General features: G+C 38.1%; 1 protein-coding gene across 1 annotated transcript; it reads right to left on the reverse strand.

The window, feature by feature from the left end:
- Positions 1–7620: 7620 nt before the first annotated feature.
- LOC136751173 (sodium/potassium-transporting ATPase subunit alpha-1) lies at positions 7621–21244 on the reverse strand. The gene is made up of 23 exons (XM_066706549.1): positions 21089–21244; positions 16849–16959; positions 16554–16613; positions 15272–15475; positions 15076–15189; positions 14715–14849; positions 14507–14624; positions 13969–14237; positions 13612–13810; positions 13380–13489; positions 12519–12653; positions 12243–12435; positions 11736–11911; positions 11517–11653; positions 10610–10760; positions 10257–10425; positions 9997–10151; positions 9727–9850; positions 9458–9603; positions 9215–9345; positions 8916–9017; positions 8208–8299; positions 7621–7848 (listed from the first exon to the last, which is right to left on the reverse strand). Exons 1-23 carry the CDS (start codon positions 21098–21100, stop codon positions 7820–7822), a joined length of 3072 nt encoding a protein of 1023 aa, XP_066562646.1. The 5' UTR covers positions 21101–21244; the 3' UTR covers positions 7621–7819.
- Positions 21245–24066: the final 2822 nt, after the last annotated feature.

Below are 24066 nucleotides of genomic sequence, written 5' to 3' on the forward strand. Positions count from 1 at the left end.
TCCTACCTGAACCAAATCCTGCTGTTTTCATTGGGTGACGAAACTTCAGGTTATTTCTGTCATGAGAAAACGGAATGTAGAGAAATGAAACTACGGTAAGACATGTGCCATCGAATATCCTTTATGTGAGATGGCAGTAATTAGGAGAAAAGGGTAATCTGTGTGTTTATATATTTTATTTATTTTGAGGTAGATTTTCCTATAAAAAAAAGTTGCTCAAGAGTATGTCAACTAAGTTTTAAGCACACAACTTATTACTTACCCAAGTTATTTAATTACACTAAGAGCAGTTTAATGATATGTTTTGTTTTAGTTTTAGATTTTGTATGCTAGACAAAGAAAAAGGAAGAGAAATAAAACTAATAATGCATTGCATTTATTTGTCACTAGACTACATTTTCTCTCTAGTATTTTGCATTTTCCATGGGAGGTTCCAGATCTCCTATTGAAGCCTTTATTAAATGGTGCATTGATGCTCTACTAAGGGCCCTTTTCCTGTATTGGGTGGCTCATTGTTTCTCGGAAATATGGTTTGGCAAAGCAAACAAGCACACAGTTAGGAAAAAAGCAGGCTCTTGTTTTGTGCTGAGAGAACAAGACGCAGAATAAGCATTTTTTGTTCCTCTTATTTGCAAGAACTGCAGTTCAATCATAAATGCTGAACTGCAAACATTGATTCAGATCAAATGTTCTTGAGATTTTTCACCATTTATAAATGTGTCTTGGTTAAAACACTTACTGCCTGCATCTATGCCTTTCAATTTCACTTCATAGGTCAAACCAAATATATTGGTGGTGATTGATTGATTGATTTAAAAAAATACACCCAGCTCAAATTTATTTTAAATTCTCTCTCTTGATGAGTAATTTAAAACAGTTAGTGCAGATCTCTGGTGTAAACACCTCACCAATTTACCTAATTTTAATTTACATTGAGGATTTAAATAACTAACTGCTTTCCTGTAGGGTAGGAAAGGTATAACTATTCTGATGATAAAAATTAATTAAATGTATTCCAGTATACATAATATTTGAGAAATAACTGGATTTGATATACTTTAAAGGTACTTTAACTGACATTGTTATATTTCCATGTTCTGGGTGATTTTACAAGAAACCTCACACCAAAAATTAACCCTTTTATATAATTAGCCCTTAAATATGCACATAATCAAAAGCGTTGATTACATTTCAATCTGCAAGTGTTAAGTGACAGTCCAAATTATGTCCAATAATGAAAGCAGTCCCTTTGTTTCCTTGCTCAGAAAGAACAGATATGCTCATTATCACATGCTCTGTTTAATCACTAACAGTTTTGAAACACTCTTGAAATTTACATTCACATACACCTACTGAAGCTAAGAAGGCCATGCAGATTTCATTAGAAAAATTCGAATCCTTTAATTGATACAATACAATTAATTGGATAGGGTTACAAAAGTAATTGATCTAGTACAAATGTGTATCTCACTTATCCTTGTTTGTGCAGAGGTTAGTTGTGAAAAGGGTTAATGAAAAACCCTCAGCTCAGTCAGTAGCAGTAGACAAATAGTCACCAGAGGGATGCCATTCAGATTTCTCTCAGGAATTAGAAAGACTTATTGTTAAAACCAAGGGAGGTTTTCTAGTGTTGCTTTTGGAGTTTTTACTATTGTTCACAAATAATTTCCTAAAGTTGTACAGACTTTGGGGTTTTTAGAAAGCAAATGTTAAAGCTCACTGTTGAAGATTAGCAGATGTCTCTTATATATACATTTTAAATATATCATACTGTATGCTTTTTAAAATAATGTACCAGTGTTTTCAGGGCTGTCTCTTTCCCCCTTCCCATGGTACATCTGACAATTCCTGGAAATCCTCCACTGACTAGAAACATGTTCATGTACACTTCTTGACCTCCAACAACCTTGCAAACACACATTTACAATTGTTTACAATTATCATAGTCGATGAAAATGTTTGTGTTAATGTGCAATGTTAGAGAAAAAAAAAAACATAACAAGCGGGACGCTGACCTAGCCTGAGCAGTACCTCCCACTGTGTATTGAGCTCATTGGTAATGACACAGACCTCCCCGGAGCACTAAAACCCAAAGAAATCTCAGTGGAATTAACAATAATTTGAAGGTATGAGTAATAAACACACTTAGTCTTACCTTCTTGCTGATCCATTTTGATTAATGTTACAGCTCACAGGAGGTAACCACATCACATTTTATTGGGATTTGTTTTGGTTGTTTTTTTGGAAAAACAGGTTTTCTACTGATTACAATTCTTGAAACTGGGTGGGGGGGGGGGGAGATACATAACATCGACTATCAAAGTTATCACATACATTAGAAAAAAAAAGTCAAAAAGTACAGTGATTGATGATAAAACATTTTTTATTTAGCATGTTTTGCTTCCTGGCTACATTATTTTAGATCAATGATAAAACACCAATAACATTTTAACATGTCCTACATACATACATTTCACAGTCTGGTTCAACACTTTAAAATCTGTTTCTACCAACTTAACTGCTTCAATAAATTAGATGCTTAAATAAATTACTGTTAGGTCAGGTATTAGAGTCAGAAATGTGAAGTTTCTATCTAATAAATGTTACAGTCTGTTTTATTTGAAGCCAGTTAAAATGAAGCATGTATTACTTAAAATATACATGCAATATTCCTTACACCACTGCCTTATACACTGTGATGTAATCAGCTCAATTTTCTGGAAACCAAAAATCAAGATTTGTAGGGTTTTACATTTTAAAAGTATGTATGCTGGTACATATGGGTTATATTGATTATAATTGACAAAGACATTTTACCCACGGCCCTGCCCACAATAAAAAATAAAATAAAAAAATAAGCATGTAATTTAAGTCTGTTACAGCAAGACTGCACATGCCTGAATGTGTGGGTGTGTGCTCAAGAGAGTGGCTACATGTCCTAGAGCAAGTTTACTAAAGCTTCCCACCTGTACATGTTTTTTTGTTTGTTTTTCTTGAACTTTCTTGTACAAATACTGAATGAAAGACAGCATTATCTAGAAGTGTTATCTATATCTTGAGAACCAACTCAACACATTGCACTGTTTAATAAATAAAAACATTTCCACCCTTGAAAGAAGTTTAAAATTATAATGTTAGGTTTAAATAAAACCAGCATTTCCATTTTTTAAGACTTTATGAGAACATTTGCATAGAACAAAGATTTACAGTACTTTAAAAAACAGTTTTTCAAGAATGGTGTACAGATAATAAAATGCCATGAACAAAGCTGAACTTTGTGAAGTTCCCATCGATCATTATCAAAATTTCACCATATGAAACAACTTTTAGAATGGAATTTAAATCATGTGGCACATTACAGTGTATACATATTTACAGGGTTATGTCATTTTATTTTATTTTCTCCCTGGCTTCTTGACAAACCTTTTCTAGCAGGGGTTAGATTGCATTTATTTTTGGGTAGTATGTTGTGAAGATATTAACAAATCAGATTTTATTTAGACATTACTAATGTCATCGATTAAACAAACAAACAAAGGCATGGCTTTACATTATACTATCCATTAGCAATTACAAACCTTTACATTGGTCCATATTTCACAAGTTTCTACAAGTTAGTAAGTTGTAAGTATGCCTGCTGGAGTGGTATCACTCCCCCAAGTACAAATCCACAACCTGGTAAGTAGTCTTTAGAGCAGTTGACTGGACACTTGTTTGGGCTGTGCAGATCACTTGAAATCCAAAATCTCACACTAATTAATCTATACATTCAAATTGTGTCAGATATTTTGCAATAATAACGGTCAATACCTGGTCCATGGTTTCTTCCTGCTTAGGTGAGAGGTTCTGAATCAGTTTGTTCAGTTATTGTGCAGATATTTTATCTTTTCAGGCTGTGTTTGAAACAATGAAGCTGATTTTTCTACAACAGATGTCAAGCAAAGGCCCCAGTGACAAAACAAATACATTAATAAAAACCTCACTCCAGTGGTTAATTCTCACAAGCAACTTCATGACTAATGTGATTCAGAGGCTAAACTTTTAAGTAAACTATTAGAGCTCACACTGTAGATTTCCAGAGGTCACTGGTTTTTTAACATAACCATTAAATAAGAACATTTGCACCATCACATAGAAGACCCATTATACATTTTTTTTTCCTTTCAAAGTTTCATTATAGTTCTTAGGGTTTCTAAAATTACAACACTGAGAATTAATGACCAATGAAATGTGTTAATTAAAAAATCAGTTCTACCCAAATTCAAGAAGTGCAGAAACAAATGTAGGCTATTGATTAAAATGATTTAGCGATTTTATTGTTATGATTTGCTTTCAAAGCACAGAAAATAAATAAAATAACAGTTGCTTAGAATAGTTGGTCTTCATGCCTTTTGGATAAAAAAGTGCTGTTTGTAATTTGTGCTGCAAGAGATCCAATTACATTTTAATTACAATATATTGTATGCAATTGCATTATTTTTCTACAATAAACATATAATCAAAATCAATACACACTTTTAAATAAAACAAATAAATAAAGGAATTGAACAGCAAAATATATTACTAGATGGGTAAAGCAGCAGATCTGTATTCATATGTGCTGTGAATCATACCTGTGATCAGAATCACGGGAAAATGTGTGTCTGCTTGTATGCAAACACACCTTTTAAGTGACTGTGTATGGGAAGCAATACTTAATGAATGGTAACAAGACTCGTGTAGCTACCAGTCAGATCTTGATTTAAATCCAAAGAAATAAGCCAGTCATATCTTAGAAAGATAACAAAATAATATAATGCATAGGTAAAATAGAATATCAAACTGAATTCAATAGAGATCTTAGATGTATATTCATATTGTATATGTTCAAGATTCATTATACACTCACCTAAAGGATTATTAGGAACACCATACTAATACTGTGTTTGACCCCCTTTCGCCTTCATAACTGCCTTAATTCTACGTGGCATTGATTCAACAAGGTGCTGAAAGCATTCTTTAGAAATTTTGGCCCATATTGATAGGATAGCATCTTGCAGTTGATGGAGATTTGTGGGATGCACATCCAGGGCACGAAGCTCCCGTTCCACCACATCCCAAAGATGCTCTATTGGGTTGAGATCTGGTGACTGTGGGGGCCAGTTTAGTACAGTGAACTCATTGTCATGTTCAAGAAACCAATTTGAAATGATTCAACCTTTGTGACATGGTGCATTATCCTGCTGGAAGTAGCCATCAGAGGATGGGTACATGGTGGTCATAAAGGGATGGACATGGTCAGAAACAATGCTCAGGTAGGCCGTGGCATTTAAACGATACCCAACTGGCACTAAGGGGCCTAAAGTGTGCCAAGAAAACATCCCCCACACCATTACCATTACCATTGCTTTGCTGCATACCTCGGTTGTAACGAGTGGTTATTTCAGTCAAAGTTGCTCTTCTATCAGCTTGAATCAGTCGGCCCATTCTCCTCTGACCTCTAGCATCAACAAGGCATTTTCGCCCACAGGACTGCCGCATACTGGATGTTTTTCCCTTTTCACACCATTCTTTGTAAACCCTAGAAATGGTTGTGCGTGAAAATCCCAGTAACTGAGCAGATTGTGAAATACTCAGACCGGCCCGTCTGGCACCAACAACCATGCCACGCTCAAAATTGCTTAAATCACCTTTCTTTCCCATTCAGACATTCAGTTTGGAGTTCAGGAGATTGTCTTGACCAGGACCACACCCCTAAATGCATTGAAGCAACTGCCATGTGATTGGTTGATTAGCTAATTGCATTAATGAGAAATTGAACAGGTGTTCCTAATAATCCTTTAGGTGAATGTATATATATATATCAAAAAAAAAAAAAAAAAACACTGACGGTCAACTTTTATACAGATCTTCTAAAAAAGTTTTAAAGGGATTGAAATACAAAATGAATTCAGATGCATTGTTGTTATTGTAAATGTTATTTTTAAGATTAAGAAATATTTTCTTTTCAGTGGTTTAGCAGAAATAAAATTGTAGTGTATTTTAGAAAAGCAAACTGCTGTTCTGCATACAAATTGCTCAAACATTACCTGATCTTCCCTATGTAGGAGTAGCAATCTCCCAAGTGTGTAGGCTGATCAGTTCACCAAGCCATTTCTGAACTTGTGCCCACCCACCTGGGGAGGGGTGACTTATTTAACCTCATGTGCAGTCAGAGAACACATGATTTTGTAGTCCAAGCTGCTTAAAACCTTTAGAAACCCTGTTTCAAATCAATAATTCAAAATGAAAACGCAAGTAAAAAAAAAAACTAAATGCTATTAACTAGAACTTGGATTTGAGCCACCACTGTCAACTGGTTGCATGAAACCTTACGGATTACACCTTACATGGCTATCAGTTATTAGTGGCAGTTATATTGTGTAGGCACATTCACTACAGATAACATGATACTGTGGGTACATTAGGTAATTATGCCTTTAAGACACCTGTTGCTTCACCAAATTCATTCATAAAATGTCTTGGGCAATCTTTATAAAACTATTATCACATAAGTATCCTGAAAAGATACAAGTGAATGAAAAGGTCATAATTACATATTAAATATTAATGTAAATCCTGGATCATAATCCCCCACCCCCCTTTCCCTACAGCTCATTAAAACAAAAAACAAAAAAAAAAAATCCTACATACGCAGCAGGTTGAGCCATATGTGGGTCAAGGAGGATCCAGATGCACATTTAATAACCATCAATGCAAAAAAAGCACCCGGTTTCTAAGTGGGGGGAAATGGAAAATAGAGCACAATATAAAACTGAGGGTGGAGTAGCTAAACTGCCTATTGTTTCCCCTCGATCGGTGAAGAGTACATACTAAATGGTTTCCCAAGGTTGAAAACGTATCCCACTAATCAACAGCTGCCAGGCAGCAAAACAAGTCATTCCAGCTGCTATAGTTACTGCACTATTATCATAGTGAAATGCTAACCATATCAATTCTGGACATGGATACAACACTTGGAAACCTAAATCCAAAAAATGCAAGATATATATTATGCATTATATAGTCACAGGTTCCATTAAAATTTGTAGAACAGTAGTTTTATAGTTCCTTTGGTAATGTATGCAAGCAAAATCCCCTCCCCAGCCACATTCATATTTGCATTGACCTAGTTAAGCATTCATGCATGTTCATTTGAACACTGAACAGGTAAAATCAAACCTACACAAACATTTGTTATACTTTACCGTTAAAACTAGGTGAATATTTCCATCAGCATTTTAGGTTTGCTATATGACCTAAACCCTGTCTGAATGTTTCATTGAAATACTTCCATTAATGGCATAAGTTTCTGGGTTAAATTGCATCAAGACCTGATCATAGGAGGTGGTTGTTTAATCTAGTAATGTAACAGGAATCTTAAAACAATATTTAAGATAACATTCATAACAAGATTTCTGGCATTTCAAGAATGTCTTTGCAACCCTTCTCTCCACAAGAAACTGTTCATGTGTTGGAGGAAGAGGACAGACTGTACTGTTGCATGTGGCAATTCCTGGAAAGGGGAGTACCCAGAGAAGAATCCTGGGTTTCTGGCATTTCATTTCAGCTATCTAGTCCAAAGAACCACCAGACACGAAATTAGACTTGACAAATTTTTTTTATTACACTGTTAAAAACGTGTATAAAATTGGTCCTGCTCCAGAACAAAGGCACAGAATGTCTTGGTTCCCCATCTCAGATCTCGGAGTTTTCTAAAAAACACATCTGAAGTTACGGAAGTTAAAAGTCAGAGCAGCAAGACTATCATGCATGGAATGGTGTGATGAACAGTGATGGTTTAATAGTACGTCTCTCTCTCCACCCAACCTGAAAAGACAGATGAGGAAGTTAGAATTAGTTTTAACCCAAGAACAAAAACAATGGAAGGGGAGGAGGGGGGTCTTAAATCCAAAACTCAGAACTACTACATTTCAGCGGTTAATAAGGAGCATTTTAAAACAAGCCTTAAAACTAGTTTAAAATTGAACTGGTTATAAACAATACCAAAGCTAAAAGGCTACTTTAGCTCTAAAAGATTATTCTACATAAATTCACTGCTACCTTCTCCAACAATGGAGAATACAAGAGCTACTAACAGGGAAATCCAGTTAAAGCACAGGCATGAGAAACTAGCAGTTGTAGACCTACTTGAAATTACTGCAACAAGCTATAAATACAATTCTTACCCCCTGGGCTGCGTCGGAGGATAAGTTTTCTGATTTCATCATAAATAAAAATAAGGAGGGAGTAAGGGAAAGCGCAGAACCACCAGTTTGGTCTAAAGAGGGGTGGGGGAAAAAAATAAACAGTTCAATTTCAAAATTAGTGGCACCATATACACTGAAGCATCTCAAGGCACAGCACAATTTAAAAACCTAAAGTTAACATTAACTATACAAAATTTGTACTTCAAATAGTCAAACAAGATTTAAAAAGGGGTATAGATTGCTCCAATATCACTCAGTAAAGAATAGAATTGACATCAAATGACTAAAACCACCTCAGTGACCTGACTAGAGACAATGTACAACAGGGTCTCCAACCGATAAATGTATACGGTAGTCAAGCGCAAAGCTTTAGGATTTGGACATTGCAATGTTTCAGACTATTCTGTATATACATGTTGGGTACCAAGTAAAAAAAAAAAAAAGTCAATTAACATTTAGTATTGTGTTGGATCTCCAGAATTCCTTCAACTGAGGTAGTGTACTGTGGGTAAGGTCATCAAAAGAATTTCCCTAAATCTCATCATGTCCATCAGCAATACTATGAACAAACCCGTAAACAGGCCCAACCTTAACGTCCCACATACAGTTCAGTCCACAATGTTTGAAGTTTATAGGTTATGCATCAAAATTGCCATTATCTAATACAAATTACAAACATTAACTTACTTTAGGGGGTACATTCTGAGGGCAATGTCCATTCCAGGGCAGTAAGACAGGAAGGCAGCCAGAGCAGTTTCTTCAAACAATCCAAATATGAGGATCTTGTTCCTGGGAATAAAAATGTCGATAGTGCCAAATGCTTCCAAAAAAGCCAAAAGTCAAATTAACTCCCACCTTCCTTTGCAAATACATAAGAAAACTAAACTACTGCATGTCAGATTTAAACCAGGTTTTAGGGAGGTTTCATTTTATTCACAAGGTTCTGCTTCATTACTCTTGTTGCAGATGGGCTACAAGATACGTACTTCATTCCCTGCTGGAAGACAGAGTTCCTCCTCGTCTTACAGATGATCAAGTCAGTCCACTGCACAATCACAATGCTGGTAAAGAAGGCTGTGTGGCAGGTAAACTCAACAATCTTTCTCTGTTCATAGGTCTAATAAAAAAAAAAAAAGATACAAAAGGGGTTAGTTACAAAAGGCCACCCCTTTTCCATCACTTTAGCTGAACTAATCTGGTTTCAGAGAAAGACTGTTCAGAATACTCACCCACTGCTGTCCATAGCTGTCCTCAACATCATTTACATATTTATTATCCCAGTCAACACGGATGCCAAGTAGTCTTGATGGCAGGAAACCATTCTCGGCAAGAATGACAAAATAGGTGAAAAAGCCTCCCAGAGCCTGGATCATACCTGAAGACACAAATTTCCTGGTTATTCTTGAACTAAATTTTCTCCCCTCTTCCAAGCGAGAATCTTAAACTAGTGCTTGGTCATAAAATACTGCCCCCACATGCCACCAGTTAAGACACTTACCAATTTGACCATAAGCCATACTGATCAGCCTCTCATTCACCAGTTTGTCCGTTTTGGGATTTCTGGGCTGTCTCTTCATGATGTCGCTCTCTGCTTGTTCATAAGCCAGGGAGATAGCCGGAACCTTGCATAGATTAAAAAAAAAGTAACAAATTAACCCCCCCCACAGATAATGACATCATTCTGGACCATGCATACAGTTTGATCGCTATTTAAACCTTCAAAATAGGGAGATTTCTTGAATACTACAAGTCAAAGCCACATGCTCACCATGTCAGTACCCAAGTCAATGCAAAGAATGGTGACTGTTCCCAGGGGCAGAGGGATGCTGGCAATGATGAAAAGGAGGAAGGGTGTGATCTCAGGAATGTTACTGGTCAGGGTGTAGGCAATGGACTTCTTCAAGTTATCAAAGATCAGACGGCCTATGGAAAACAGAAGTAAGGGGTGTAAACAATGCACTGCAAAATACTACATTCATTTAATCATAATCCAACAAGTTTCCAGACTATTTCATCAACTTGCTTTACCTTCTTCTACACCAGTCACAATGGAAGCAAAGTTGTCATCCAGAAGGATCATGTCAGCAGCCTGTTTGGACACATCTGAGCCCGCAATACCCATGGCAACACCAATATCGGCTTTCTTCAGGGCAGGAGAGTCATTCACACCATCACCAGTCACAGCTACAATAGCACCCTGAAAATGAAAAGTGTTGATTAACAAGCTTTGAACTGTAAATCTCAACTTCTATTTAGGAAATTAACATTGTCAGTGGAGAAAAACTTCAGCAGCCTTGAGGGGACCTCCAATTATAAAATGGGAAGTAATTTAACTGGAATGCAGGTTTCCGAATTCTAGGACTAAGAATAATGTTCTGTACCTGGTTCTGACAGCCTTCCACAATGATCAGCTTCTGCTGTGGAGAAGTTCTGGCAAACACAATCTCAGTGTGGTGTTTCAAGATCTCAGCCAGCTGTTCTGGGGTCATATCCTTCAGGTCACTGCCATGAACTACACAGGCCTTGGCATCTCTGAAACAAGATGTACATTGAGGCTACAGATGTATTTTGGAACTCTGAATCCTATTACTCAATATTTCAGGGCCATATGTGGACTAAACTGCTCAGACATTATATCAAGCACTGCTCTTGCATAGTTCTACATTTCTGTCAAATGTCCCCAGCTTTCATAACATTACCATTTACAGATGCTATCCAGCCATCATTGCTAGGACCAGTTTCTATCGCTCTGTCCCTACACCTGCTCTGGTTTTCTTCATTTCCTCCTATGTTGAAGATTCTCAACCATTTCAAAGTACATGGAGAGCAGACTATCAGCAAACGTCTGTTGGATGACATCACAGGTTCAGATTCAACATTCAACATCTACTCTACACTGTTGCTTCATTGCTCTGGTTTGCCTTGCATAAATCAAATCTGACTGAATACAGTATACTTATTTCATTAATGTTATCCAATACAGCCCCACTGTATACAACAGGTTTGTCAGGGACGTTTTCTTTATTATACAATGCTACTTAAAATTAGTGTTGCAGAAGGCAGTTGCCAGAGAGGAGGGCCTCAGTAATGGGATTAGACAAAAATGCAGTTAATCTTTAGATTCAAATCTCAAAACAAGCAAATTATAGGAGTTGAGATTCTTAACCTTTTAGTTGCAAGAACTTTACTTCTCAGGTTCCACATTTAAAAAAATAATTCTGTAATAAAACCAAAAACACCCCAAAAAAAATAAATAAAAAAAAAATAAAAAAGTCACTGGTATCACACCTGGGGTTGACTTCGCTAATCGGGATGTTCAGACGGGCTGCAATGTCTTCAACAGTTTCATTGCCCTCAGAGATGATCCCCACACCCTTTGCAATAGCCTTGGCTGTAATTGGGTGGTCACCAGTGACCATGATAACCTGAGACAAAACCAGGAATAAAATCAATAATTAATAAATAATTATTAAGAGGAGGAGATTGTTTATAGGACAACAGCTGTACCTTAATTCCAGCACTCCTGCACTTGCCAACTGCATCAGGCACAGCTGCACGAGGGGGGTCAATCATGGACATCAGGCCAACGAAACACAGATTCTCAGTTGGGAAGTTCACCTCATCTATGTCAAACTGAAATCCTTCTGTGAACTGGTCATCAGGGAGGAAGAAGTGGCAGAAACCTAAAACGAAGGAAAAGCAGAACCAAATGCACACAGTGAGGAACTAGTGCCTTCAGCATCTTAGCATATCTGAAAGGTGAGAGATGCCAAGTTGATTCAAAGCTAGGACAGAATATGCTTTCTGCACATAAGACTTCAGGCCAGAGTGAAGATTCACAGGAGGAAAGAAAACTAATGAAAGCAAATGTTTACGTTGTACAAACTGACCGAAAACTATCCAGGTCAGATCAATAGTTGTACAGATGTTTCAATTTCCTCTAGCCTTACACCCAACATAGATCCACTACAGGTTTAATAAGACATTTAGCCTAAATATTTAATGTGCAATTACCAAGCACTCTCTCTCCTAGGCCACCAAGCTCAAGGTAGGCATTCTGAAAAGCATCCTTCATCTCATCATCCAAAGGCTGTTCCTTGCCCTGAATCAGAATGGTGGAGCAACGATCAAGAATTCTCTCCGGGGCTCCCTTCATCACCAGAAGGTATCGGCTTTCAGATGGGTTTGCGTTCTTGTGGATAGAAAGCTGGGGGGGTAAGAAATTGGTTTTATTAATTCCTAGAACTTCATAACGTTGATGCTAGAAGTTTATACAGAATCGTCCTTTACCTGGTACTTGTTAGTGGAGTTGAAAGGGATTTCTGACACTTTAGGGTATTGCTCCCTCATCTCTTTCACAGATCCACAGCACAGCTCAATACATTTCAGCAAGGCAGACTCCGAGGCATCACCAGCAACATCTCTCTGTGGAGTTTAAAAATATATTTTGATCTAAAATCCTATTCAATTCTTCAGATGCGAGATTTTGACCTGGTTTCTACAGGGACACCTTGTTAACCATTATGGTTAAATAAAAATAGGTTTAAGGATGGTCAGTTATAGGTTCTTTAGTTAAAGCTGTGGAAAGTTGTTACCAATAAGGGAACAGGCTGCTTGCACTAGTGGTAACTGCCTGAAGGCAAGCAGTCAGCCAGCCAAACACTTCCTCTGGGGAGTGCACATTATGATTCAAGAACAATAACAATACTTAAAAACAGCCTGATGAAGTGAAAGGGAAACAGAAGCCAAAGACAAAACTTCAGGCTTGAGCTAAATAATTCAGGCCATAACTAAGTTTGATTAAATTCCTAAAACATTTCCAAAATATTCTGCATCTTCCATTATGTAATTTTCTATAAGAATGCATATAGAACACTTTATATTTATTCTTCACAAAAGAGAAGATCTGGTAAGTTTTGGCAAAGCTAAAATTAGACAAGTTAAATTAAACCGATCAGTATGAATTAAAAAAAAATCAGAACCTCTTGAAAGTCCTGGCTAGTGAACAAAATTATGGAACAGTTGGGGTCAGCCCTAATCTTAGAAGACCCAGATAAATCAATTAAAATAAACATTTAAATAAACTGCATAACTGGAGACTACTTGCATAAATGGACATGCATAGAACACCATACTGGAGAACAAGTTTACCTTAAGAATTGGCACGTTGTCTTGTGAAGACAGAAACACAGCACGATTGCATAAGCCAGCTACACGGGCAAGAGCAGCCCAGGTTAGGGAGCTTCTGTCAAAGGAGGTGCCTGCAAAAAGATGGAGGAAAAAAAAAGGTAAATATACAGCACATCCTGTATGTGCTAATCACAATGTTCAATACAATGGGCTTCCTGCCACAAAAGGAGGCAGCAGGGGAGGTTAAATTTACCGCTCTGGTTTTCAGTGGTGTCAGCTTCATGAATCTGGTTATCAAACCACATATGGGCCACAGTCATTCTGTTCTGAGTCAGGGTTCCAGTCTTATCAGAGCAAATGGTGGAGGTGGACCCCAGCGTCTCCACAGCTTCCAGATTCTTCACAAGGCAGTTCTTACGGGCCATACGCTTTGCTGTGAGAGTCAGACACACCTGTCAAGGCAGAGGGGAAGGAGTAGGGTTAGGTATAATACCTCAATGCAGGAAAAACGCTGAAGTTCAGACCTGTACAACCAGTAAAAAAAATGTAGATTGAAAACAAAAGGGTAAGCTGTAGCCATGTCCTTCCAATTGTTCGGTTAAATTCTTACAGTGACGGTAGCCAGGAGACCCTCGGGTACATTGGCCACAATGATTCCAATGAGGAAGATGACAGCCTCCAGCCAGGTATAGCCAAGGACCAGCGACAGGATGAAAAAGCTAACTCCCAAGAAGACAGCCACACCAGTGATGAGATGGATGAAGTGCTCAATTTCAATGGAGATAGGAGTGCGCCCAACTTGCAGGCCAGATGCAAGAGTAGCAATTCGTCCCATCACAGTCCTGTCACCAGTGTTGATGACAATGCCACGAGCGGTGCCTGAGAAAAGCAGAAAGAGGAAATCTAGTGATCTAGAGCCAAAGTTAATGGATTGGTTTAGTAATATTTTGGTAGAACTGGCTATGAGAAATACCTTCCATATGAATTGCCATAAAGCAAAGTATGGAGAGTCGGTTAATGGTTAATAACTTCCCATGCTTTCCAAGAAAGTGGAGTGGGACAACCATACAATTTGACACTTCACTGGAAATTTTAGCATACATTACTCAAAATACGTAAGTTTCATATCAATAACCGTGAAAGCTTACCTTCAACACAGTTGGTAGAAAAAAAAGCAATGTTCCTGGTCTCAAGAGGGTTTTCATTGGAGAATTCAGGCGATCTGGTCTGAGGCTCAGACTCCCCAGTGAGGGAAGAATTGTCAACCTGCATAGCAACAACAATTGTCAATTCTGCCACTTTGGAAAATGCCACTTGGCATGCATTTACTTCGGCTTGGACACAAGCTAAACCAACCTTGCAGCCCTGAGCAGAGATGACTCTCAAGTCAGCAGGTATTCGGTCTCCTCCCTTTACTTCAACCAGGTCTCCAACAACCACATCTTGTGCATTTATGCTTTTCTTCCCTCCATCTCTGATAACCAGGGCTTGCTATGAAGGGGGAGAAAAGTCAGCCTTTCCAATTAAACAATTGAGCTTGATTTTATGGTTCCTTGTGACAACACCCAATTCTACCTCTTCCTGCCATTCAGTTAAGAAACATCCCTTCACTTAAAATAAGGATTTGCAGGACTCCCCCCCACCCCCATGCATGCACTGGACTGTACTAGTGATGAAAATTATGACCCCCCCTTCCATTATATATGCAAAGCAATACCTGAGGGACCATGTTCTTGAAGGAGTCCATGATCTTTGAGCTCTTAGCTTCTTGGTAGTATGAGAAACAGCCAGTGACGATGACGACAGCAGAAAGTACAACACCCAAATATAACTGAAAATAAGGATGACAATTTGATTATTTTCCATAAATGGCTATGAGAAACGGTATGCTTTGGATGGATCTACATGCTTACATTGTCATTAACAGGTTCTTCCTCCATGACAGACTGGATTCCATAAGCCAAGAAACAGAGGAGGGCTCCAGTCCAGAGAAGCATGGAGAATCCACCGAACATCTGCTTACAGAACTTGACCCATTCTGGAGTGGTGGGAGGAGGAGTGAGAGAATTGGGGCCATCTCTTAACAGAATCTCAGCAGCACGGGCAACACTTAATCCCTGAAAAAACAGAAGTCGGAAAGAAATAAGTACTAAACTATAGCCATTGACCCAGAATCGAAATGGAGACACTGGGCTGTATAGAAGTTTAATAAGTATAACCGGACACTTTAGCGATATAATGGCTCAGTAAATGCAGGCTTCATTAGCACTTTCCACATTTCAAGTTCATCTTAGGATGTCTAGAATGGAAAAAAAAAATCACAGCATTCCACAAAAGCTTTAAAATCCATCTTACAACTCCAAACTAATCCTAATAAAAGGTTTTGCATGATTCAAGCAGTTAAAATACATTAATCCATTGTGTACACCATAAATTAAGTTACAACAAAAACAAAAGGTCAAAATCTCCATAGCTTTGAAATGCAAATCAGATGCAAAAAGACTGAATACACACTTGCCAGTATGAATGAACAATAAAATTAAAGACCACCCCCTTGCTGGTTATATAATGTATATTATATATATATAAAAAAAAAATGGGTTTTGAAAGCAGCTTTAAGGGGGAAGTAAATGTCAGGGGGTCTTCAAAGGGAGAATACTGGAATTACAGAAGGACAAAAAACACCATACTAAGTTACCAGCACTCATGGTATTGGTGGAAGCATAAGCCAAGAAATATTGATGTGCATTTTGTTGCAAGGACAAGGTAACATTACAATACTTATTTTCCTGGAAAAATAAAATCCCAAAGAGAATAGGTTTTTGCTGTTGCTAGGAAACCAGCTCAATTCATGAAGATAAGGCTGCCTATACACTGAAGAGAAAACAGATAAAAGTTCAACTGATGTCCTTGGGCAAGTCACCATAGTAAATAATTCAACTACACACAGTTAAAAGGAAGAGCAAGTGCATTTTTCTTAAAATGTATATTAAAACAATGTTCTAGATTTAGTAAAAAAAAAATAGTATTTCACATAAATGCTTTCCATTAAGAACCTTAATTGTAAACCGTTTAGAATTAATACCATTTAATAATTTGTTACTAGAAGCATCATACCACGGTTTCTCCCCCCATCATTAAGTCAATTTGAATTTACAAATAACCAACAATAACCAGAAATTGATAAAAGCTTACCCGGTTGAGATCCGTTCCATACTTCACATTAATTTCATCCAATGTGAGCTTGTGATCATCCTGCACAAGAAATCATTTGCGAGATGAAAAACATGTCAAATGTGATTCCTTAAGATGTAAAGGGATATCCATACAAAATTAAAACTTAATATTTACAATATGCAGATGTCATTGAACCATCATTTGTTAAAGCCATTTTCAAACCCATGTATTCATTCTAATAAAGTTTTTCACCAGAAGAAACTAGTTGCAAATTCTTAGCACAAGTCATAAAGCACTTCAAACTGGACCTTACCAAGTCTACTTCCTTCTTCAGTTCATCCATATCCCTTTCCTTCTTTGCCTTCTTGGCCTTCTTCCCCCCCTGCTCCGATGTCGCAGCCAACTCATACTTGTCTCGTCCTTCCTGCAACAAAACAGTTTAACTTAGAACTATTCTGTAGCAGCGAACACAAAGAGGTAGGATGAAGCAAGATTAAGTTTCCTTCAGAGAATGTCAATGCAAAACCATTAACAATGTGATTTGCAATTTGAGAAGTTTTGTAGAAAGACTGCTCATGTTAACACTGCCTACCTCCAACCATTTATACACAGCTCTGAATCTGCTTCATTTAAAAATCACCCAACACTGCTAAACATTTTGCCCACACCAGAGTGGGGTATTGTACTGCAATTAAACAGGGCAAGGAAAAACGGATACATTTATAGTTCTAGTTGGGGTAGCATTAGTGGATACCATTTTTTATTTTTTTTTGAAAGTCCTAAAAATACTATTTCTATGCAACATGCTTATTAAATGAAACCCTGCTTATTATGCCATGTTTTTATAAACTGTCTAGCATCCAGTCAGTTTCATTTTCATACACAAACATGTTTTAGCCTAATTGTTTCACTATAGCCTGGTGAACACTTTCTAGCGTAGACTAACAAACTTATAATCCTTGTGCTCAATAAATGTTGTATTCCCCAATCACTAGTAATTGCTCTAGATTTCACTTATCTTAGAAACCGTCTCATTTCACTGCAGTTCCAGAGAGCAGGGTCAAACATGAGAGGCAGGCCTGTTACATGGACTATTACCCCACCACACCTCAAAGTCTGGACTTCCACCCTCTCTACTGGCAAATCAGCTTGTATTTTCCCAGCCAGTCAGCAGAAACAAATAACGAGTTGTCAAATGGAAAACGGGGAGGCTGAAGTTCACGGTTAATTAAATGTCCGATTAAAATAGTGACAAAATGAATACCAGCTACCCAGAACAGTCTTTATACTTCTGGATTTCTCACATAATAATCCATAATACAAATCACAATACAATAAGCCAAATTCAAGCATGAGGAGGGAGAAAAAAATAATGCATCTAGCCCTTGAATAACTTCCTAGCCATCACAGAAGAGCAGTCTTCAAAAATATGTTCAATGACCTGACAGTTCTTGTACTTTGAAGTATAGGCCTACCGCACTGCAAACCCATCTGAATTTAATGAGTGAGAGGTAAGTAATTTCCAAATTACAAAATCCTTTACTAGAATTACATATTTCTGCAAGCCATTGGGGACACTGCTTCAAACTGAACAAAACCGTTCTAAAGCCAGTTTACTTGGAGCTCAATTCGCTGGCCAGAGCAGCTCTACATGAATTGCATAAGCAATGATGGTCAAGAGCCTGACACTGCTTTGCACTTCCTGCCATTACAGACCTTCCTGTGAGTTTAGGAAGAGGAAGACAATCTGCCCGGAGGTTTGACCTTGTAGATTTTACAGTAAGGCAATGACTCTACTTACAATAAGGGAATGGCAACAAGATTCCAACATCCCTTCACCTATTGCTCAACTATGCATTACTGAAAATCAGACTACTGCAGATCATGTGCTATATGAACAGGGATCTGAAGTGCAATTCATAACATCTGAAGAACTAGTGGATAAACTGGGTTATAATTAAACAAGTTGGTGATAAGGATGCCAGTGGCACTCTAGTTTGAGCATAAGATGGCAGATAAGTGTAATATTAAAATAGTACTAGTTTAATTTACATTTCACCAATTTAAGCATTACCTTTATTATTACCAGTTTAACCTATTCTATGGTCAAATTAACACACAGGGAAGATTCAATTAAGGTTCAAATTCATCAATTTCTGCCCCACAAGTGTCACTTAACATTCCTAAGATTTAATTCCACAAGAATGTTGAATAGTGAACACAAACCACCACACACCTCAGTTTTTGCAACATTGAGAGAAGGTTAAGATTCACAACTTCCTCCCATTACTGAACATTATACAAGCAACACTGAAGATACAGCTTTTTTTGTACACTACAAGTTAAGTTAGCAAGAAATTGTCCTCCAAAAATATAACCTGAACACTTTAAAATCCTCAATTTCTACATCTGACGAATGGGTTAAAGACTTCACATTAGCAGGTTTTCGAATACATCATATTTAGTACAGCACTTTAAATTCATACTGTGTTAAAAATGGAGTAGTACACAGGAGATTAAGGGATCCAATCATCACCCTCAGCCAAGATCGATCCACTGCTGGATGAAGGCCTCACCAAGAGGTGTCCAGTCCATCTATATACAATTCTGGTCTGCGTCAAGTAAAAGCCAAGACAAGCAAGATATTTTGGCAGGCACACAGTGGTAGAAGGAAGTCCACTTTCATGGTATACTAGAGAGATGGGTTAGTGACAAAAGGGATTGTTAATAAATGACTAAAATGGAAAGAATGTTAAAACCTTAGGGGGAACAATGATTGCCTAGTTTAGCTTGTATTAGGCACTCCGGAGATTTAACAGTGCACAGCATGGGAGTAGAAATGTAGAATAACTAAAGACATTTGTAGTGGGGGGAGAAAGTTGGTGCGCACAAACGGGATAAGTACTGAACACAAACTGTGCTATTGATAAATATTAATACAATGTAACCCGTTTATCATGTTCAGAGTTACGAAGCGTGCGATCATTTTAAGATTTTATTTTTCCAGTGGCTACATTTGCCTCGCGTGTATTCCAAGAGTCATTCCATACGCGCGTGCAGCTACAGACGCGTTCCAGAAGCGCCCGCTTCCGCAGATCTGCGCAACATCACCGATCCCATTGGTGGGGCAGCGAAAAGGGCGCACAACTGCGCAAACCTGCGCAGCACGAACACGACCTAGGATTACTGAAGTTCAGGATTTTCGGGGCGGTGGGGGGGGGGGGGTTGGAGTTCACTGGTAATGCCTTCCGTATACAGTGCAATCTCGGCAGGCTATACAGGTAGAGCGGTAACCCAATACTTCGGTTTTGCGTGGGAAGATCTACCACACAACTATAGTTCAGCGCTCCTATTGCTTATAGGACGTCGAAGCACCAAAATGTGGGCTAAACACAAAACCTAACACAAAAGTAGTACTGCTTGCAGACACGCTGTCGGCTTTGCAGAAGCTGGTGTTCAGGTGAAGCAGCGGGCATGGAAGGCATGCGAATCTGGCAGCACCTTTGCGCCGATATTCCCCCCGATCTGCTTTACGGAAGTTGAAAACAAAGCTACAGGTTTACCTCTGCTTAAAATGACCCGCATATGGTGGGGTTTGTCAAAGTAGCAATAGTTTGACAAATCTTTTAACAATCGTGTCGGCAAACGGGCGCAAGCCATTGTAGTCCTTATCAGTTTCTAGCTGATTTTTTTTTTTAGCCCTTTCCTCTTTTTCGTCCGGTGTTTTATTCAGCAGCCCTCCCCTCCGACACAATCGCCCCTTTCATTGCCACCACCGCCTGCCTCGACACCATTGTGCCGTCTGAATGACAAACACGGCTATCGCTCTTGCATTACTTTCACTAAACGCATCGATTGTGCCCTCAACTCGAAAATGACACGGAGGCAGACATCCGAGATCCGACCAGCAATCTGCCGCGTAAGTCTTTATCGAAATGAAGAGTTTGCTATAGCAATGATTGTAACGTGTTGTTGGAAAACTAGAAAGTTGCTACATTTGTTTGACCGAGTCACAAGACCCGTTTCTCGGCTGTGGAAGCAGCAGGCCACGCTATGGCTCTGGAAGACCAGAGGAGGAAGTTGTGCATTGTTGATATCTTGCGACTTTCGCCTCATTGCATTCTGCACTCACATTTATAGCCACTTTCATTGTTTTTAAACAGCAGCGATGATAGCGAAGTCACAAGTTAGCTTTAACAGACAAACGTTAATTAAATGACTGGAATCAAAACCAATTAATGAAGCTTTCCAAGTCACAGAGTGTTCAACTACGATCAACTAAGCTGATGCTGGAGGTTCATTTCTTCCAATTCTGCAGAAGCAACAGTACAAGGTGTCGCTATACTGGATAGTCACATATACCCGAGCAGGCATGTGGAATCGGTTTGTATCGAGCCACAACGTCAGGAAGATCCTTTTTTTGTTGTTTTGGAAGAACCACATGTTTGAGTTAGATCTGCTGTTTTTGGCGCCGCTCAAGCAGCAACTTAACACTGCTTAGGAAGTGCTAGAAATGTTAAATACTACGGATACAATATTGGAAGATTACTTACTCCAAGTCCCATGTTGGCTGGGTTTGTGTAGTCTTCTTGATCAGTTTCCAAGGATAATCGCTGTAATTCAGATTTGAGGTACTTCTCCGCGCCTGGCCGTGCTCAATCCACACGTGTCACCCCGGACGCGCAGCAGCTCCTCGGCGCTCCGGCGCGGCCAGCGCTTATATACCGGCCGCCTTGAGCGTGACGTCGGCACGTTCGCCATGGTAACCCGGGCCGGGGGTGGAGTCTGCCCTCAGAGGAGCCGCGGCGCTGTGTGATCCGGGCCGCTTCAGATGCGCCGTGCAATATACCTTCTATATGGTTTGGTGCTGAGGAAGGCAACAGCAAATGGTGTTTCGTGAAATGTTGTTTTTCACCATTAATTCGTCTGTTTAACATGTTAGTTTCGATTTGGTAGTCTGTTGTGTTTTTATCTTTTAAAAACTGTTGTGTTTTTATCTTTTAAAAACTGTTAGAGACTTGCAGTTTCACTTTTGTGTCAGTCATAACCTCACCACCAGCAGCAGCACACACACATACACATACACATATACACACACACGCACACACACACATACACACACACATACACACACACACGCACACACACACACGCACACACACATACACACACACACGCACACACACACACGCACACACACATACACACACGCACACACACATACACGCACACACACATACACACACACACATACACATACATACACACACACACATATACACACACGCACACACACACATACACACACACACATACACGCACACACACGCACACATACACATAGACACACACGCAGACAGATAGGCGTGATCAAATCATTTGTGTAGTAGGTATGAACTACAATTCATTCCATGTTGTCGCAGGTTGAGAAAAAACTATTTAATACATCAACCTTAATCTCAGGTGTCAAGACGTTCAGACTTCAAATGCCAGTGATTGTGCAACAGACTCTGATCCCCAGTCATTGTGAACTTGCATTTGGTTAATGTTAACAGTTCATTTGCTCAATTAAATATAATAAGTTATTGATATGATGTATATGATGGAGTTTGCCTAAAATATAGATTAATATATTCTTTCACAAACATTATTGCATTGCTCTCACATGTTAAGGACATATGGGTTACTAATCCAAAACATTGGCTTTAATAAAGCAAGAATTCCACATTGTATGATTATATGCATGTGGGATTTGTACTCCATATGTATCTCTGCTGATGAGAAACTACATTATTCTACTGGTGTGTAGGCAGAGGCCAAGGGCAGGTTTCTTTAACCGTAAACACTCTGACTTCTTTGTCGTGAATGTGCCCATATTTTCTGGCCTAAGTCCTATGACTAATTACAACATACATTAATTGGGTGCATGAGGCCAGGTCTTTTAGAGGGGGCTGAAGTTATCAGAATCAGACTAAGGTGTTGCCCAATTTAATCTTTTGTCTTTGTTTTTGTTGCTGTTTTCATTAGAACTCCAGTTCATTAATGGTCCTTTACAAACACTTGGTCAACAATTAAATTTGTGGAAACAATAAAATGTCAGATGTCTAGAATAAAAGAGCATAGATTTAGAGGCACAGAATAAGTGCTGACTTTAACAGTGGCATTTATATTAAGATATCATTGATTTAAATAAAAAACAAAACAGTGATTTAATTGTATATTTACACTCAGAAATACATAGTAAAGAAGAGTTACCAATTCTGGGCATTCTTGTGTTTTTGGTATTCTGTATATCATTTATTTTTTCAATAAATAAAAATACCAACAGTGTAATAACTATACGTAGATTCAAATCTGTGAATTTGTTTCTATGGAAAAAGCCAGGCCCCTGTCCTTCAGGTACGCAGTTTGTTCTTTGCCTGGTGCCCTCTGCTGGAACTCAATGGTTTGTGGTCTAGTATTTGATTCTAATATCATCATCATTTTTGTTGTTTGTTCATCAATAGGATATGTACTACTGATAGATTAATTGATACATTACTGTACAGCTAATGTTGCTACCCTTGTAAATTGTGTTGTTTTGTTGTTTTCGTATCATACTGTGCATTTATAAAATACAGTAAAAAGACACATGAATGTTTTTTTTCCTCTGAGGTTATCAAAATGTTTATAGTACATTTTGACATAAAAGGACATTATATATGGTGCCTAACAGATGCCAGGCATTTTCTCAAAAAGGGAATAAATAAAATAAATGGCTATACAATGCCAAATCAGGTGCAAACTCCAGCTGCCTTGTCTACACATATGTAAAAGGTTCACCATAACCCTGAAGGATAAACTTACACGAGAGTCTGATTAAAATAGACATTTGAATAAACAAATTCATTTAAAATGGACCCCGATCAATGGAAGACATTTGTTTTCAACAATACTTCGGAATCGGGCTGTTTTAAATGTTAATCACATCTTCATCTTTGATCCAGATGAATATCCTTTTATCATTGCATGTGATAGTAGGTGAATAATATGGCATCACTCAAACAAATGCCTCTCATTTTGACGGTGTTCTTTGATACAACATAAAGCAAACACAACACAACACACATACCATATAACTGCTAGAATCAAAACAAACAGGTATGTTTTATAATCTGTAATTTTCAATTTTAAGTCCTGAATTTTAAGTCACATCATTATTATTATTATTATTATTATTATTATTATTATTATTATTATTATTATTATTATTATTATTAGTAGTAGTAGTAGTAGTAGTAGTATTGTTATCATCATTAGCATTAACAATCTAAAATTATAAATATTTAGAGTAATGGAGCTCAAATTAACACTATTATGCAATTGTAATGACAAATGCAGCTATACTACAATATATCAATATGTTTTCAGTGTGTTTTTCTTTTCCTTCTGATACATCATCTGATTCCTCCTCTCCACTCTCCTTCCTCCTTCTCATCCCTGGCCCCTAAATGGTGGAACGACCTGCCCACCGAAGTCAAAACAGCAGAGT

Source organism: Amia ocellicauda, chromosome 6, assembly GCF_036373705.1.
Source record: "Amia ocellicauda isolate fAmiCal2 chromosome 6, fAmiCal2.hap1, whole genome shotgun sequence".
In the NCBI taxonomy this organism is placed as follows: domain Eukaryota; kingdom Metazoa; phylum Chordata; class Actinopteri; order Amiiformes; family Amiidae; genus Amia; species Amia ocellicauda.